Source organism: Hyperolius riggenbachi, chromosome 12 (genome assembly GCF_040937935.1).
Source record: "Hyperolius riggenbachi isolate aHypRig1 chromosome 12, aHypRig1.pri, whole genome shotgun sequence".
In the NCBI taxonomy this organism is placed as follows: domain Eukaryota; kingdom Metazoa; phylum Chordata; class Amphibia; order Anura; family Hyperoliidae; genus Hyperolius; species Hyperolius riggenbachi.
The window spans coordinates 16085606-16104466 of NC_090657.1; the positions used below are offsets into that span (position 1 = coordinate 16085606).

An 18861-nucleotide genomic window follows, 5' to 3' on the forward strand; every position below is an offset into this window, starting at 1 on the left:
GCCCACACTATTGAACTTATGTATCCAAAGTGATGCTGTTACAATCCTTGCCTCCAGCATCTAAGTTAACTGCTATAGCCAAACCGGTGATGCTGCAATCCCCACCTCTGGTGCCCAACTTACTCATATTTTAGAGCCAATGCACCACCACTGTAGCCGCTGCTATCTTTAGTCATTCCCCCAAATGTTGTATTTACCTCCGGTGTCCGTACATTTATACTTCAGCTGTCAAGCTGTCTCCGATTGTTTGCATTGTATTTCCACGTTGGTGTTGGCCCACTACAGGTGTATAGCATGTGGGGTGCATGTGTGACTGCTAGTGGTGGCGGAGTCTTGTAAGGCATGGTTTAGGGCGACAGCCTTGTTTTACCCTCAAATAAGGCTGCTCCTCCTCTCCATTTATTTGAAAACCATCAGATCCTGTCTCTGCAGACTTGTCGTGGGGCCTGGTTCCTGACAACCACTTTTATTTGTTCTCCCCTAAAATACTTCACACAATGGAGAAGTGGTTTCCTTTGTAAAGAGAAATGTGTAATGTATGAATTGTGTTTAGATTTAGATTTTATGTTTCCATGTATGCTGAACCTTGTCTCATAATATGATGTTTGCAGGCTCTTAATGAAGCAGATATGAGATATCCCTATGCTGATTTTTCCTATGAGACGTCCAGTTTCCTCTCTTGCTTCTTAATAATTGTGAGTATTGGAGCTTCTCTGTCACTTTGTACTGCATGCAGGCTGACTGCCAGATCTTGTATGGTCCAGTGTCTCGTTACCCAGGTTATACTACAACATATCATTTACACTGACTACCAACTAACCAGGATAATAAAATGTAATCTTTGATACCAGTTAGAATGTAACTACTTTGGTACCAGCGGTCTCTGGCCCCTTAACCACTTGAGGACCACAGTCTTTTCGCCCCTTAAGGACCAGAGCCTTTTTCTCCATTCAGACCACTGTAGCTTTCACAGTTTATTGCTCGCTCATACAACCTACCACCTAAATAAATTTTACCTCCTTTTCTTGTCACTAATACAGCTTTCTTTTGGTGCTATTTGATTGCTGCTGCGAGTTTTACTTTTTATTATATTCATCAAAAAAGACATGAATTTTGTCAAAAAAATGACTTTTTTAACTTTCTGTGCTGACATTTTTCAAATAAAGTAAAATTTCCTATACATTTGAGCACAAAAGTTATTCTGCTACATGTCTTTGATAAAAAAAAAACATTCAGTGTATATTTATTGGATTGGGTAAAAGTTATAGCGTTTACAAACTATGGTGCCAAAAGTGAATTTTCCCATTTTCAAGCATCTCTGACTTTTCTGCGCACCTGTCAGGTTTCATGAGGGGCTAAAATTCCAGGACAGTACAAATACCCCCCAAATGACCCCATTTTGGAAAGAAGACATCCCAAAGTATTCAGTGAGAGGCATGGTGAGTTCATAGAAGATTTTATTTTTTGTCACTAGTTAGCGGAAAATGACACTTTGTGACAAAAAAAAAAAAAAAAAAGTTTCCATTTCTTCTAACTTGCGACAAAAAAAAAATGAAATCTGGCACGGACTCACTATGCTCCTCTCTGAATACCTTGAAGTGTCTACTTTCCAAAATGGGGTAATTTGTGGGGTGTGTTCACTGTCCTGGCATTTTGGGGGGTGCCTAATTGTAAGCACCCCTGTAAAGCCTAAAGATGCTCATTGGACTTTGGGCCCCTTAGCGCAGTTAGGCTGCAAAAAAGTGCCACACATGTGGTATTGCCGTACTCAGGAGAAGTAGTATAATGTGTTTTGGGGTGTATTTTTACACATACCCATGCTGGGTGAGAGAAATATCTCCGTAAATGACAATTTTTTTATTTTTTTTACACACAATTGTCTATTTATAGAGATATTTCTCCCACTCAGCATGGGTATGTGGAAAAATACACCCCAAAACACATTATACTACTTCTCCTGAGTACGGCGATACCACATGTGTGGCACTTTTTTGCACCCTAACTGCACTAAGGGGCCCAAAGTCCAATGAGTACCTTTAGGATTTCACAGGTCATTTTGAGAAATTTGGTTTCAAGACTACTCCTCACGGTTTAGGGCCCCTAAAATGCCAGGACAGTATAGGAACCCCACAAATTACCCCATTTTAGAAAGAAGACACCCCAAGGTATTCCGTTAGGAGTATGGTGAGTTCATAGAAGATTTTTTTTTTGTCACAAGTTAGCGGAAATTGATTTTAATTGTTTTTTTTCACAAAGTGTCATTTTCCGCTAACTTGTGACAAAAAATAAAATCTTCTATGAACTCACCGTACTCCTAACGGAATACCTTGGGGTGTCTTCTTTCTAAAATGGGGTCATTTGTGGGGTTCCTATACTGCCCTGGCATTTTAGGGGCCCTAAACCGTGAGGAGTAGTCTTGAAACCAAATGTCGCAAAATGACCTGTGAAATCCTAACGGTACTCATTGGACTTTGGGCCCCTTAGCGCAGTTAGGGTGCAAAAAAGTGCCACACATGTGGTATCGCCGTACTCAGGAGAAGTAGTATAATGTGTTTTGGGGTGTACTTTTACACATACAGATGCTGGGTGGGAGAAATATCTCTGTAAATGACAATTTTGATTTTTTTTACACACAATTGTCCATTTACAGAGAGATTTCTCCCACCCAGCATGGGTATGTATAAAAATACACCCCTAAACACATTATACTACTTCTTCTGAGTACGGCGATACCACATGTGTGACACTTTTTTGCAGCCTAGGTGCGCTAAGGGGCCCAACGTCCTATTCACAGGTCATTTTGAGGCATTTGTTTTCTAGACTACTCCTCACGGTTTAGGGCCCCTAAAATGCCAGGGCAGTATAGGAACCCCACAAGTGACCCCATTTTAGAAAGAAGACACCCCAAGGTATTCCGTTAGGGGTATGGTGAGTTCATAGAAGATTTTATTTTTTGTCACAAGTTAGTGAAAAATTACACTTTGTGAAAAAAACAATAAAAATCCAATTTCCGCTAACTTTTGACAAAAAATAAAATCTTCTATGAACTCGTCATACACCTAACAGAATACCTTGGGGTGTCTTCTTTCTAAAATGGGGTCACTTGTGGGGTTCCTATACTGCCCTGGCATTTTACGGGCCCAAAACTGTGAGTAGTCTGGAAACCAAATTTCTCAAAATGACTGTTCAGGGGTATAAGCATCTGCAAATTTTGATGACAGGTGGTCTATGAGGGGGCAAATTTTGTGGAACCGGTCATAAGCAGGGTGGCCTCTTAGATGACAGGATGTATTGGGCCTGATCTGATGGATAGGAGTGCTAGGGGGATGACAGGAGGTGATTGATGGGTGTCTCAGGGGGCGGTTAGAGGGGAAAATAGATGCAATCAATGCACTGGGGAGGTGATCGGAAGGGGGTCTGAGGGGGATCTGAGGGTTTGGCCGAGTGATCAGGAGCCCACACGGGGCAAATTAGGGCCTGATCTGATGGGTAGGTGTGCTAGGGGGTGACAGGAGGTGATTGATGGGTGTCTCAAGGTGTGATTAGAGGGGGGAAATAGATGCAAGCAATGCCCTGGCGAATTGATAAGGGGGGGGTCTGAGGGCAATCTGAGCGTGTGGGCGGGTGATTGGGTGCCCGCAAGGGGCAGATTAGGGTCTAATCTGATGGGTAACAGTGACAGGTGGTGATAGGGGGTGATTGATGGGTGATTGATGGGTAATTAGTGGGTGTTTAGAGGAGAGAAGAGATGTAAACACTGCACTTGGGAGGTGATCTGATGTCGGACCTGCGGGCGATCTATTGGTGTGGGTGGGTGATCAGATTGCCCGCAAGGGGCAGGTTAGGGACTGACTGATGGGTGGCAGTGACAGGGGGTGATTGATGGGTGGCAGTGACAGGGGGTGAATGATGGGTGATTGACAGGTGATCAGTGGGTTATTACAGGGAATAACAGATGTAAATATTGCACTGGCGAATTGATAAGGGGGGGTCTGAGGGCAATCTGAGCGTGTGGGTGGGTGATTGGGTGCCCGCAAGGGGCAGATAAGGGTCTAATCTGATGGGTAACAGTGACAGGTGGTGATAGGGGGTGATTGATGGGTGATTGATGGGTAATTAGTGGGTGTTTAGAGGAGAGAAGAGATGTAAACACTGCACTTGGGAGGTGATCTGATGTCGGATCTGCGGGCGATCTATTAGTGTGGGTGGGTGATCAGATTGCCTGCAAGGGGCAGGTTAGGGGCTAATTGATGGGTGACAGTGACAGGGGGTGATTGACGGGTGATTGACAGGTGATTGACAGGTGATCAGGGGGATAGATGCATACAGTACACGGGGGGGGGGGTCTGGGGAGAATCTGAGGGGTGGGGGGGGTGATCAGGAGGGAGTAGGGGGAAGATTAGGGACTTAAAAAAAAAATAGCGTTGACAGATAGTGACAGGGAGTGATTGATGGGTGATTAGGGGGGTGACTGGGTGCAAACAGTGGTCTGGGGGGTGGGCAGGGGGGGGGTCTGAGGGGTGCTGTGGGCGATCAGGGGGCAGGGGGGGGGAAAGCAGTGTGCTTGGGTGCAGACTAGGGTGGCTGCAGCCTGCCCTGGTGGTCCCTCGGACACAGGGACCACCAGGGCAGGAGGCAGCCAGTATAATAGGCTTTGTATACATTACAAAGCCTATTATACTGTGTGTCAGGGGCGATCCGGGTGCTAGTAACCCGCCGGCGCTTCCGACCGGCCGGCGGGTTACAGCGAACGGGGGGGCGGAGCCAGTCCCCGGCGGGTGATCGCGTCACGAATGACGCGATCGCCGCATAGCCACTCCCGCAGCCGCCCCCGCCGATGGGCGTATTGCGGTCGTTTGGGCCCGGACTTTGCCGCCGCCCATCGGCTGGGGGCGGTCCTTAAGTGGTTAAGGATCAGAGACCGCTGGTACGAGAAATGGGACCTGCCAACATCACACCACAGGGATTCGCCGCTACCGCTGATCGTGCTGCCATCCTGTCGCTAAAGCTCACTCTGCCTGCTGCCGCTATGACAGCAGAGCTCTGTGAGCCAGTTAGGAGCCAGCTCCCAAACAGGGCGTAGATTTCAATTAGCATGGTAGGAGAGGTGTTAGTCACTTGGAAGGAAGGGGGTTAGTTTTAGGCACTAGGAGGGGTGGGTCCAAGTGATAAATGGTTGCCATAAGTGCATAGTAAAATATTGGTAATGTAAATTAGCAATCATTTTTCTGGAGTGCCCAATTCTCATGTGGCGGTGTCACAATATGTACTCCGAATGAGGAACTCTACTCTGCTGATTGGGATGGTGGCAGTAGGTCTGGTCAGATGGATAGATGAATGCAAACCTCTGCTGGATGGGATTGTGGCAGTGAGTCTAGATAAATGGATGGATTAATAAATTGGAATCCCTGCTGGCTGGGGTGGTGGCAGTAAGTCTGGTTGGATGACCGAGGCAGCAAGTCTGACTGACGGGTTGGGTGAATGAGAATTACTGCTATTTGGGAAGGTGGTCGTGAGTTTGGTTGGGGAGGTGTGTGAATAGGGAACCCTGCTGGTCAAGATGTTAGTAGTTAGTCTACTTGGATGGATCGGGCAATGTGGGGACCCCTACTGGTCCAGAGAGCAGTAGTGAGCCTGGTTAGATGGATGGGGACCCCTGATAGTCAGAATGGATGGTTGGGGAAATGGGTGTTTTCTCTTGTTAGGATAATGGCAGTATGTCTGGTTATATGAGTGGCGACCCCATCTATTTAGTGTGGTGGCATTTAATAAACTCTTTATGTTGTTGTGATGCTCTCTTCGGTCTAGTCCTATGCTCAGATCTTGCTCTTCTCTGGAATGTTATGGTGCTTGGAATGGAAATATGGGACAAGAAGTCTTGCCAGAGACCCCATCTTTCGGTGAGTAGATGCTTTTGTCTTCATTCTACATTTGTGTATAGTCCAATTCTCAATTATACTTCGCATTAGTATTATCAGAACAGCAGCGTATTTGTAACGCAATATATTTTGCTCGCCATTTCTTTATATAAAGCACAATGCTTTGAAATAATCCACGTATAGTCAAATTCTAAAGCAAAACCTCAGGCTAAATTGTTTGTTTGGACGGTGTAGGTTTATATTGTACTTTGGATTTTGATTTTAGAACAATAATATTAATACTGTTATTGGGTAAGTAGGAGATGTCATTCTCTGGGGCGATTTGCCTTCTGAGCTGAATGCGAAGTACAGGACACCAGCACAGACACAAGGTTTGGGCTTTGCAAATAACAAATGAGGCACTACTGCACTATCCATATAAACTACCGTAATTATACTGCTAACAATACACCAGAAGCAACCATAGTGTAATTGAATATTGGTACAGCAATATAATATAACAGAACAGTGATCAATATATTTTAGTAAAAAGTTAAGTACTTTGTGTTGCTAGAAATATAGCATAATGATCCCTGAAAAAAAAAATGGATTTCTTTGTACCCTTGCAGGAACATGGAACCCTAGTCCAATAAAACCATTGCTCACATCATGAGTTGACATGTAAACATCAGAATCATTTTTTATTTCGCCAAGCATGAGGGGTCATGCCCGGAATTGTTTTTGGCACAGTACAAATAGCTCAGGAAGAGTACATAGAAAGAGACAGAAAACACAACAGGTGTCAGTGGTTTAAACGCCAGGTGGGATCTGGCTTTGGTTACAGGTTGACGATTTTTATGTTATTATATGCTTAGTTTATCAATCCATATCTTGTATATATTTATGTCTAATTTTCGAAATATTGTGTGCAGCGACAGATGCCCTCTGTACACTTTGCATAGTCCTATGTACACATCCACATGCCAGGCCTGCTACTGTTCTCCTTTGTTGTGATGGATTATTTTTTGCTCCTTTTTTATCTTTGTGTATGGTTTTTAATTTTGTTTTGTTAGGTTCGGGGATGGCAACTTTTATTAGTGAGAGACGGAATACATTAGGCATTCTCCTCCCTTTGCCTGGTGGGTTGGGCCATGCCCCGCCTCTCACTGTTCCATCCCCCCCCCTCCCCTTTTTAAACCTCACTGAGAAAGCTGAAAAATGACTATGATTAAGGACTTGGCGTCCGAAACATGTTAGTCAAGTGTTTTCTGCTTGTCTGGATACGTCCTCAATAAATATAACGATTTTAACGATTTTGGAGACATTGGTGCGGACCTTCCTTCCTTTACCAGGTGTCAGTTAACAATACATTGTGGAACACATAACAGTCCCAGTGTGTCACTGGGATGTCTAATAGTTAGTCTAGTGTGCTGGTCAGCCGGTCAGCCGTAGCACCGCCAGCCACGCCACTCGTTGGGGCTTGCTTTGGTGGTAGAATGTGGAGGGAGTTTAGGAGGCTGACTGCCGAGGGGAAGAACAAGTTCCTGTGTCTCGTGGTCTTAGTGGAGATGGCTCGTAGCCTCCGTCCCAAGGGCAGAATGTTGAAATAGCGGTGGCCTGGGTGTGAGGGGTCGTTTGCAATCCTCAATGCCCTGGTTTTTAGCCTTTTGTTGTGCAATAGGGCAAGTGAGGGGAGGTGGCACCCAATGATCCTCTCTGCTGACCTGATGACCCTCTGTAGTTTGTCTCTATCATTGACGGTGGTGCCAGTATACCACACCAAGATGGAAGAGCAGAGGATCGACTCAATGGTGGCGGAGTAAAAGCTGGTTAAAATTTCTTGAGTCATGCCGAACTGCCTCAGCTGGCGGAGGAAGAAGAGTCTCTGTTTGGGCTTTGCGTTGGGTGGCAGTGATGTTGGGCTTCCAGCTGAGGCCACTAGAAATGGTAGTACCCAGAAGCCGGGCGCAGGGTACTCTGGTTACCTCATTGCCGCCAATGTAGATTGGAGGTGGGGGGGGAGCAGCCCTCCTGAAGTCAATGATTAACTCGACGGTCTTTGCGGTGTTTAGCACCAGCCTGTTTTCCTTGCTCCAGTTGCAAATTCTCTCCACCTGCTTGCTGTACTCCTGGACATTATCCTTGGTGACAAGGCCAACGATGGTGGTGTCATCAGCGAACTTGATGACCTTGACGGAGTCTGCCTCAGACCTGCAATTGTTCGTATAGAGGGAGAACAGCAGTGGTGACAGTACGCAGCCTTGAGATGCTCCAGTGTTCGTGGCCGCAGCTCGAGAGTGGATATCACCCAGTCTGACGACTTGGGACCTATTGGAAAGAAAGTCTGTGATCCAAAGTTTTAGGCTTGGGTGGACTCCGAGTGCAGCTAGGTCCCGTTGGAGAATGCGTGGGCAGATGGTGTTAAAGGCCGAGCTGAAATCCAGGAGTAGTATTCTCGCATACGTGTCTGGCCTATCAAGGTGGTCGTTGATGAGCTCTAGGCAGATATTGATCGCATCATCAGTAGACCTGTTTGCTCTGTATGCAAACTGGAAGGGGTCTAGGAGGGGCAAAGTTGAGAGCTTGAGGTAGGCCAAGACCGCGCGCTCCATGGTTTTCATGATGACGGATGTCAGGGCCACGGGTCTAAAATTGTTGAGATCGGTGACCCCTTGTTTCTTAGGTACAGGTATGATGGTAGACCTCTTGAAGCACGCAGGGACCTTGCCTTCCCCCAGGGACCTGGTGAAGATAGCGGAGATGATGGGAGCAAGCTGCCTACAGCAGGTTTTCAGGCAAGCTGGAGATACTCCGTCGGGGTCGGGGGCTTTCCTGGCGTTTAGGGTTGATAGGAGGCGCAGGACTTCGGCTTTGCACACCACCGTGGGAGAGTGTAGTCTCAGGGTGTTGTCAGCAGGGCATGGAGGTGGGGTAGCTGGTACCTGGTTCTCCTCCGGTTCTCCCTGATTCTCGAACCTGCAGTAGAATCTGCTGAGTTCTTCTGCTAGTGTCGGGCTGGGTGTTGCCTGCTGAGGTTGGGGCTTGTAGTTTGTGGCGGCCTTCAGCCCCTTCCATACCGCGCGAGAGTCATTTGAGCGCAGTTTGAGTTTGATTTTTTCGGAATACTCCTTCTTGGCCGCTCCGAGTTCCCGCTTAAGGTCGTTTCTTGCCTTCCTATAGTCCTCCTGATTGCCGGACTTGTGTGCAGCCTCCTTTTGCCTCCGCAGTTTCCGTAGCTTGTTGGTGAACCACGGCTTGTTGTTCGGGTACACTTTGAAGGATTTCGTTGGTACACACGAGTCTTCGCAGAAACTGATGTATGAGGCGACGTTATCTGCCCATTCATCCAGGTCTGATGCTTCCAGGGACTTCCAGTCGGTGCATTCAAAGCAGGCTTGAAGTTCCAGTTTGGCCTCATTTGACCACACCTTTGTAGACTTAACAGTCGGTTTAGAAGATTCTAGGCGCCTCCTGTAGGTAGGGATAAGGTGGATGAGACAGTGATCAGAGGAACCCAGGGCTGCCCATGGAGCTGCTTTGTATGCATCCTTCAGTGCCGTGTAGCAGTGGTCTAGGTGGTTCGGGCCCCTGGTGGGGCAAGCTACATGTTGGTGATAGCGTGGCATCTCCTGGCGCAGGTTGGCCCTGTTGAAATCGCCCGTCACGATGAACAGTGAGTCTGGAAGGGACGTCTCCCACTGCGAGACGGTCTCGCTTAGGGTCAGTAGGGCAGATTTGACGTCGGCATCAGGAGGGATGTACACGCCAGCAAAGACATAAGAGGAGAACTCTCGTGGTGAGTATGGCGGTCTGCAGTTAATTAGTAGTAGTTCCAGGTCCGGAGAACACTTCCTGTCGAGTATCGTTGAGGTGGGGCACCATGAGGAGCTGATGTAGAAGCAGATGCCACCTCCTCTTTTTTTCCCCGAGAGGACAGGGTCCCGATCTGCACGGATGATGCTGAAACCCAGGAGAAGTAGGGCGTTATTGGGGATGACCTCCTGTAGCCATGTTTCCATGAAGCAGAGGGCCGGAGTATGACAGCCAAGGTCTCTCCTGTCGCAGAGGAGGCGTAGTTCATCCATTTTGTTAGGGAGGGATTGTACGTTTGCCAGGAGGACTGAGGGGATAGCTGATCGTAGGCCCTTCTTCCATAGCCTCACGCGGGCTCCAGCATGGCATCCTCTCTGCTGCTTTCCTTGCCGGAGTCTCAGGGCTGGGTCTAGGACCTGCTGTATGTGGTCCCAGACCAGGGTGGTCAGAAGCTTGGCTTCAGGAAGAGGGGGGCCCCGTGGCTCCCACCCTAGAAGCTGTTCCCTGGTATTGGTGGTGCGTATGGCTAGGGGCAGCTTGGGCAGGCTGTGGGCGTTGGCGCTAGGGGTGGTGGTGCTCCAACATGGGGTGGAGGGGCATGGCATATTGGTGCCCCAGCCTGCTCGGCAGGAGCGCATGCATGCAGTCGCCAGTCCCTGGCAGAGTTTGGGGGGCAGTAACGCTGTAGGACAGCAGGAGTGCTGTGGGTGAGCAGGAGATGGCAGGGTCGCTGTAGGTCAGCAGCAGGCAGGTCAGCGAGCAGATGTCAGGTGGTTGTAGAGTGGAGGGGACAGGCAGGAGGGTTGTGGTGCACTAGCAGGACTGCCGCAGGTCGGCCGACAGGAAGACTGGAGAGCGGAGAGGGCTGCGGGTCGGCAAGGCAGGTTGGTTGTAGGGCAGAAGAGCAGGGCCGCAGCGGGTAGTCAGACAGGCAGGCAGGTTGAGGGGCAGGAGAGCTGAAGGACAGGTCGCAGACAGGCAGGGTGAAGAAGGTAAAAAGTTCCTTACCCCTGGTGGGAAGCATTCTGGTGGTCGGGTGCCATGTGGGTCCGGGTGCTTCCTTGTCCAGCCTCAACTGCAGTGACTAAGGCATTGTCTGGCTGCAAGATGGGCAGCTCTGTGGGTCCGCAGCTGTGGCTTTGTGGAACTGCTTCTGGCTGCAAGATGGGCAGCTCTGTGCGTTCGCAGCTGTGGCTCTGTGGGTCCGCTTCCGCAACCCGGCAGCCTTTTCCGTGCTGAGGGCCACGTGGGAGGCCTGGCTTTCCTGAGGCTGTCTGGCTGCCTGTGGATATGGATATCCCCGCAGGCTTCTGCAGCGAGGATTCGTTGGCCGCGGGATTGCTCCGGAATGTGCCGGCTGAAGCTGTGTGAGGGCCTGGCAGCGATCTGCAAGTGCTGCTCACCGGGAGCGGGAGGCCCCGGGAGAAGGACTGCTCTCTGCTGGCTGTCGGCACCACCGCCACGTGCTCCGTGAGCCGGGCTGCACGTGGGTGGCCGGAGAATCGTCCGGTGGCGGCGGCCGCGGGGTCGCTCCGGAATGTGCCGGCTGAAGCTGTGTGAGCCGGGAGAAGGACTGCTCTCTGCTGGCTGTCGGCGCCACCGCAGCGTGCTCCGTGAGCCGGGCAGCACGTGGGTGGCCGGAGAATCGTCCGGTGGCGGGGATGGGGCAGGCGTCAGGATTCAGGAGCCGAGTCTCCCCGGAACCATGCTGGGCAGATGTCGCACCGGAGGTCCACCAGGTCAGCGGGGACACGCTAAAGTAAGAGAGCAAACGCACCAGGAGCCTAACTAACTACAGCTAGCTAAACTAAAAGTAAACTAAAAAAACAAAAAAAAAACTACCTAAGTTACTAGAGACGGGTAGCGGTAAGCAAAAAGGTCAAAGAATGCGCTATAACCATAGACTAGGAGCATAGGACCACTCCCATGCCACACAGCATGCAACCCGTAACATTCATTACATTTTTATACCAGACACCTGTGTTTATGATAAACCTTGAACAAAGAAGGCCCAGGATAACTATAGTGCGAGTGTGTCTTGCCAAGAAATGGATCTCACAGACTGCTGCAATAGGTCCAGGATGCATGGCGTGCTGAGTAACATCCGAGCAACCAAGTCCCAAATCCAGGAAACAACCAGTCTGCAGTGCTGATGCGTTACCGGTCCATTTCTTCCCCAAACAGACCACTCCAAAACTCACAACAGGGCTACCTCAACTGATACTGTGTACGGTATGCGAAGCAGGTGGTTTCGGCGCATGAAGCTCACCGCGGGGCGCCAAAACAAGGCGCCCCATAGCAGCAATGTAATGCTGTGCAGGGTGCGTATGGTCATTTGGGGCTCCGGCGGCTGCTACAGCTCTCCAGGCGCCCAACTCACCGGCAGCGCGACGATACGTACGCCCGCAGGGCTCTGTGTACATGAACACTACATTTCATGGGCAGGTACTCCTCCTTCTCACCTATCATGGAAGGAAAAGGATTTTTTCACCTATAAATAAAAAACAAGTAGATAAATACTACTTCTACTTACATAACAGATGTTTTGTGCTATCCACGTAATGATTCCTGTGAATTTTATAAAGGAAAAGCAGAAAATCCTATTCTAGGCAGTCGCCATTTTGCCAAGCTAATGCTGACATCATATCCTCCCTGACTCGTTTCCCCCCCTCCCTTCTCTTGCTCAATGCGTATTCATTAGCTGCCCTCCTCCCAGAGTCTTCAGACACTCCCACTGAGGTGTATACTAGGAACTACACTGTCTCATCCTCCAATCGCTGATTCACCTCAGCCTTGCTTGTAAACACAAGTGAGCAGAGGTATTTCAGATAAGAAGCTAGGCAGGGAAATAAATGGAAGAGGAGGAATATATTATAGATAAAAAGATCTCCCAGCATTCAACTCTTTGGCACTGTTTGGCACTAGGGCCAGTGCTCCTAAAGTATGTGATAACTCCAAACCATAACGTCAGAAAAAGTTTTACAAGTTTTGAATGCAGGATTAGCATCTTTATCACTTAATACACTCAGACCAGTTGCTGTTGAAATCTGATTTTTATGGTGACAATACCGCTTTGAGTCTCTCTCCGGCCTCACTGTCAGAAGAAGACGACATTACCACACTAACTATAAACACCTTAAAGAGAGCCTGAGATGGGCTCATAAAATGAAAAAATAGTAGGTTACTTGATCCGGGGGGCTGAGCAGATCAAGTAGCCTCAAAAACCGCTACTCCTGCGGGCCGCACTGGCCCACTTTCACTTTCGTGACCTGTGGTTCATGACCCTGGAAAAAGAAATTCATTCTCTCACCAGTGTGCAGGGAGGTGGGGGAGCGGCAGGAGGCGCAGCTAGGGAGAGCTTTGGAGACCCTGTAGGAATGCCCCGGGCGGGCGTTTGAACAGGGAATCCCTCTCCCTTGTGTTTACCTCTGAGATAGTGACAATTAATGTCATTAATCTCGTGGGGCTATAGCACGGTGGTGGAATAGCAGAGAGCGGCGTTGTGGGGAAACAGGCATGTCATGAGGCAGAGAACATGCCTCTGTGTCCAATCTGTCGTAGTCGTCCCTCTTCCCCCCAAGAACCACCTCCGGTTCTCTTTAAGATCAGATACAAGCACCTTTCAGAACTTCATAAATAAATACGTGAGTTGTCCCCAGTTAGTCCCATAAAATGAGACTTCATGTTTGGACTTAGCCACAAAATATTCCCTTTGTCTACCTTCAAGCAGTTTAATCATGCTCATTCTTCTAATCTTATCCAGGTTAATTCAGCTATGGGCTCTAAGTCCTGCAAATCCCTGTTCATTTTTTGGGGATAATTACATGAAAGGTGCGATCCAACAAACTACAATAATTATCTCATCCGAGTAACAAAACAACTTCAGGCATCTCCATAATTTTTGTATAAGATCTGCATTTTCTCTCACCTGTGACAACATGCAGCAAAATTAAATAGTCTTATCAGGGTTAGCAGGGCCGCTTCTAGTAACAATGGGGCCCAAGGGCAAAATTAACAGCCCCCCAACAGACACCCTCGACCAAAAAGTGGCATTAGGGGCCTTTTGTTGCAGCCAAAGTTCCCTCCTAGGCCCCTGAGCTGGATGCTAACCCTCCCTCCCAACTTAGCTGTGTTCCCTGGGCCCCCTGCAGAGTCTTTGTTGTAGTATGTCACCTGCCCGTCAACACTGGTGAGACCGCTACTCTGCCAAAGACTCAGCAGGGACCCTGGGGAGCAACAGTTAATGTGGAGAAGGGAGACACCTGGGGGGCCCCTACAGGCTCTGGGGCCCTGGGGTGATTGCCCCCTTTGCCTCTATGGTAGCGCCGGCCCTGAGGGTTAGATGACCACATATCATTTTCGAACTCATCATCAGAATTAACATGAGCCATGGATGGTAAATAAAGGGGGAATACCAATTGCAGTTTAGGCCTTAGTACACCTATGTCTGCAGTAGTAAGAGCTAAAGTAAGATTGCCCGTGGCCTCTCAACATGATGGTTGACAATCACATCTTTCTCTTTCATAATAACACAATGAGATTGTGACTTTCACAAAACACAGAATTTTATTTCACTTTTTTTCAGAACTTCAAAACAGAAAATGGCGATGAAACCTAATCCGGAGATGCTGGAAGATGCTGATGAAGAAGTTCTGGCTGAAGCAGAGCGAGTGAAAGAAGCCAAATCCACCAAGCAGGAGGAGAAGGTGAGGTTATGACTGAGCTGTAGCTACAACCAGACTAGTGAATCTTCACTCAGAGCCAAGTTAAGATCAGGCAGGACCTCAGCCAGAGCAATGGCATTGGGCCAACGCATCTAAACTGAAAGAGTGCTTAGGCATGTTGGAAGATCGCAGACAGATGGGAGATCGCAATGCATTATACTGCTGCAGGGGCAGTTTGGCTTTTACCATCAGACCATGCCATAGTTTTTAGCGCTTTTTGGTCCTCAGATACCAGAATTAAGAAGCTGGAGTCCCTAGATACCATAATTAAATAGGCATGTTCCTCCAGATAAGCTTTAAGTAGCCATGTGCCCTTTAGATACAACACTTAAGGCCCCGTTTACACTTAATCAGTTGAAAATCAGGATGATAACATTTATTGGCTAACTAACTACAAATGAATAAGAATAAACAAGCTTTCGGCCTTGCAGCCTTCGTCAGGTTTACATCCTGTTAGTTCGCAAGCTGGTGGTACAGACAGCTTATATACATGCAACATCAAAAGGGAAAACAGATATTTTTTTCAAGCATAAATACATCATTAAGATGCCTTAATACAAACAGACCATCTAAATGGGGTAAGATAAGGGATCCTTGTTTACTTTATTGCTCAGTTGGTATGCGTTTTTTCTTCTTCTCCATAGCAGTGCATTGTGAAAAAGATTTCAGTTAAAACGCGTTGTGTGAAAGGTGCCATAGGAAAACATTGGAGTTACTTTGAAAATCAGTTGACCTTTCAGTTAAAACTGAGAGCAACTGATTAAGTGTAAACGGGGCCTAAGTAGGCATGTGCCCCCAGATACAAGAATCAAATAGCCATGTACCCCAATATAAAGAATTAAGCAATGCTGCAAGTAATCATAGAAACAGGCAATCCGGCACTCACTGGTAAATTTGATGGCTGGAAGGGGATATGCAGTCCTAGAGCGTATGCCGCTGTTGTGGCTTCACAACATCTTCCTTTCACGCGTTGGCTGGTTCTAGCCAGTGGCTAACACTGTATTGTAAGCAAAGAGAGAGGGAAGCTGGCACTGCAGTGTAGTTTACTGTGAGAGAAAAGCACTTACATCAATGTGGGATAAGCAGCTGCAGTGACATTAGCATTTCGGCATCAGGGAAGGTGGACTTATGATTTTGTACAGCTTGCGCTTGTTCAAGGAACAGTCAGTAATATGAGCTTGTCCTACGTATGGATGTTTAATGGCCTCAGCAGATGAGGACCTCCCTTGCTGCCATGTCACTGGCATGCCTCCCATATCTTAGCAACACAGGACACCATCTCAGAATTCCTCCAGATGCTACAGATCTCATGAAACCCACACTTTGGACATCTAATTAGCCATCCTGCCTAATACATTAGAAGAGGGGAGGGTGGAAAGAATGCATGCATACAGGTCATATCATACCTGTTAGGAAGAGTCACACCACCAGGTAGCTTACTACATTACAGGTGCCTCAGTGTGACACTCTTGGCTAGATTGCATGACCAGCAGCACACATACTGTACTGTCAACAATTAAATTGTTGTCAATCATCCACATGTCACTGAATACAGCATGCAACTCAATAAGTTTGTGAGCATGCAAGTCCAGATCTTCTCTTCCAATAGTTAGCTAGTGTTCTGATGAGACAGACCATTTTGTTTACCTTTCCTACCCAGTAGGCTAAAATAAAATGTGCATTTGTTGAGATAGCCTGCCTATGGCATGTAGGATAGTATGAGAGGCTCATTCGACTGGACACTCTGTTTTACATCCCACTCAGGGGAGGACTGGAACCTTTTGGCCTGGGGGGAAAACACAAACTAGAGGCCCGTTTTCACGGCAGCCCCAGCCCAAATGACATCACACACGTGTCCCACATGCTATATGCCGGTAGTCACGTGGGAAATACAGCAAGGACACTCGAGGGACAGTGTGACAGGTAAAGTATAAATGCACTGGCACCAGGGGGCACATAATACATTTTGAGTTACAACGGTCGGGGTTTCTATCTCTATGGCCCAGTGCACACCAAAACCGCTAGCAGAGCGTCAAAACGCTAGTGGTTTTGGGAGCAGAGAGACGATATTTGCCGGGTGCACACTGAGCGGATTTTGTATGTGATCTGCCGGCCGCATCCGCATCAGCATCCGCGTGGCTAATGTATCTCTATGGGCTGGTGCACACCGGCGGTTTGGGGTTTTAAGCAAACCGCAAACGTGCAGCAAGAGGCACGTTTGCGGCTTGCTAAAAACCTCAAACCGCCGGTGTGCATCAGCCCATAGAGATACATTAGCCACGCGGATTTTCAAGCGGATGCGACCGGCGGATCCGCCCAGTGTGCACTGGGCCTTACACAAGTCCTGCAAGCAGCCCTTCTGGAGTCTAGGGACTGTCTGCAAGCAGCCCTTCTGGAGTCTAGGGACTGTCAAAAACTTTTCAACTTAGACAATATCTTATGAAGCTGTGCACATGCAGTTAACAATGGTGGGAGACCAGACAGATTTTTTTCCCACGGACCCTGCAGGCAAGCCTCTGCTCTGTATCATGCTGTGTATATTTACTAGCTTGCCTGCCCTGCAATTGCTCTGTAATTGGGCGTTTATTTCCCTCATTCAGCCTAGTGTTTCACATTGCCTTATACAAAAACCTGAATTCACCAGGCACAGTGCCAGCCCTAAATCATTAAATGAGAGGCAGCCTGGGAGGAAATCTCCCCCCTTCCCCCCTGGCCAGTCCTCCCCTGATCCCACTAGTTAGTATGATCCCCCAATGATGCGTAGCATGTACTCCAACATTCATTGTGACACACCACAAGGTTTTCAGTGTCTGCCCCCAAATTGAGGGGTTGAGAGTTTTGAGTAGATAACCTGCCCATGGTTAACAACATGCAGCTTGATGCTTCAGCATTCCGCTTCCCCAAAGACCTGTGATGCACAAAGAGGCCTTCTAAACAATTTACACTGGACGGGAGTTGGGTTAGACAATCTGACAAGGGAATTAAGCATGATGGGTTGGCTAACTTATTAGGATAGTATAACAAATAAGGTGTCGTGGCTCACTTAGATAGGGAACAATTGCAAATCAATATTATTCAGATGATCAAAACTGGGATACAAATGCACAAAACTGCAGCAATTAAAGTCACTTAAAAGCAAAGCATGGAGCGGTCCATTGAGAGTAGTCACCAACATCCGCACACAGTCTCCTAGAGGTACCGGTACCCACAAATTACGCTGGCTATTTAAAAATGGGGGAGACAGCGGGATGATACTGCTGATATGCCAAAATGCTTGCTGATATAACTCTGTTTCATCAGATCAACTCACGTGTCCATTGGATTAGAAAGTCCATGTGCACTCATAGCTGTCAAGGATCAGACAATCCAAAGCGTTGTTAGCGATTTCTTACATCCAGGATCGTGGCACCTGTCTCCTGCTACTACCCGCTTGACTCTCATTGCTATTTAGCCCCTTAATCCAGGCTGTGGCTGCACCTGGTGATGGTTAGAGATGTAGCGAACGGTTCGCCGGCGACCGGTTCCAGGCGAATTTTGGGGGTTCGCGTTCGCCTGGGCCAAGCGAACTTTTGCAGAAGTTCGATTCGCCCCATAATGCACTATGGGGGTCAACTTTGACCCTCTGCATCACAGTCAGCAGGCACATTGTAGCCATTCAGGCTACACTAAGCCCTGGAACCCCCCCCCCCCCCCCCCCTTATATAAGGCAGGTTTGCCGGCCATTACACCCACTTGTGTGCCTGCTAGAGACAGACTAGGGACAGCTGCTGCAGACTTGTTCTCCTAGGGAAAGATTAGTTAGGCTCTTGGCTTGCTCCTGGCTGATTGTTATTGCTAAAATAGCACCCCTCAATAGCTCTTTTGAGAGCTCTAATGTTTTCCTGATGTGTTTTTTTTTGTGTGTGTTGCTCACTGAATTATACAGCCCTATATGTTGCAGCTGGACCTTGGTAATTGTTATTACTGTGCCAGCCAGGCCCTGCCTAACTATCTATACTGGGACACCTACCTATGCCTACCTAACTACTGGGGCACCTACTTACCTGTACGGGGACACCTACCTTCCTACCTATACTAGGGGACCTACCTATGCCTACCTACCTATACTGGGTCTCCTACCTATGCCTAGCTAACTACTGGGTCTCCTACCTATGTCTAGCTAACTACTGAGGCACCTACCTATGCCTACCTACCTATACTGGGACTTCTACCTATGCTTCCTACCTATACTGGGACTCCTACCTATGCCTAGCTAACTACTAGGACACCTACCTATGCCTAGCTAACTACTGGGACACCTACCTATGCCTACCTACCTATACTAGGTCTCCTACCTATGCCTAGCTAACTACTGGGACACCTACCTATGCCTACCTACCTATACTGGGTCTCCTACCTATGCCTAGCTAAGTACTGGGACACCTACCTATGCCTACCTACCTATACTGGGACTCCTACCTATGCCT

At 48.2% G+C, this 18861-nt stretch overlaps 1 protein-coding gene across 4 annotated transcripts in view; it reads left to right on the forward strand.

Moving 5' to 3' along the window:
- Positions 1-18861, forward strand: part of LOC137542408 (ABC-type organic anion transporter ABCA8-like) — a 219540-nt gene that overhangs the window by 189580 nt on the left and 11099 nt on the right. For all 4 annotated transcript variants that reach the window (XM_068264299.1, XM_068264298.1, XM_068264300.1 and 1 more), the window contains 3 exons: positions 612-695; positions 5809-5900; positions 14257-14377. In XM_068264299.1, coding sequence (XP_068120400.1) covers positions 612-695; positions 5809-5900; positions 14257-14377 — 297 coding nt within the window. The remainder of the gene's footprint in view (positions 1-611; positions 696-5808; positions 5901-14256; positions 14378-18861) is intronic.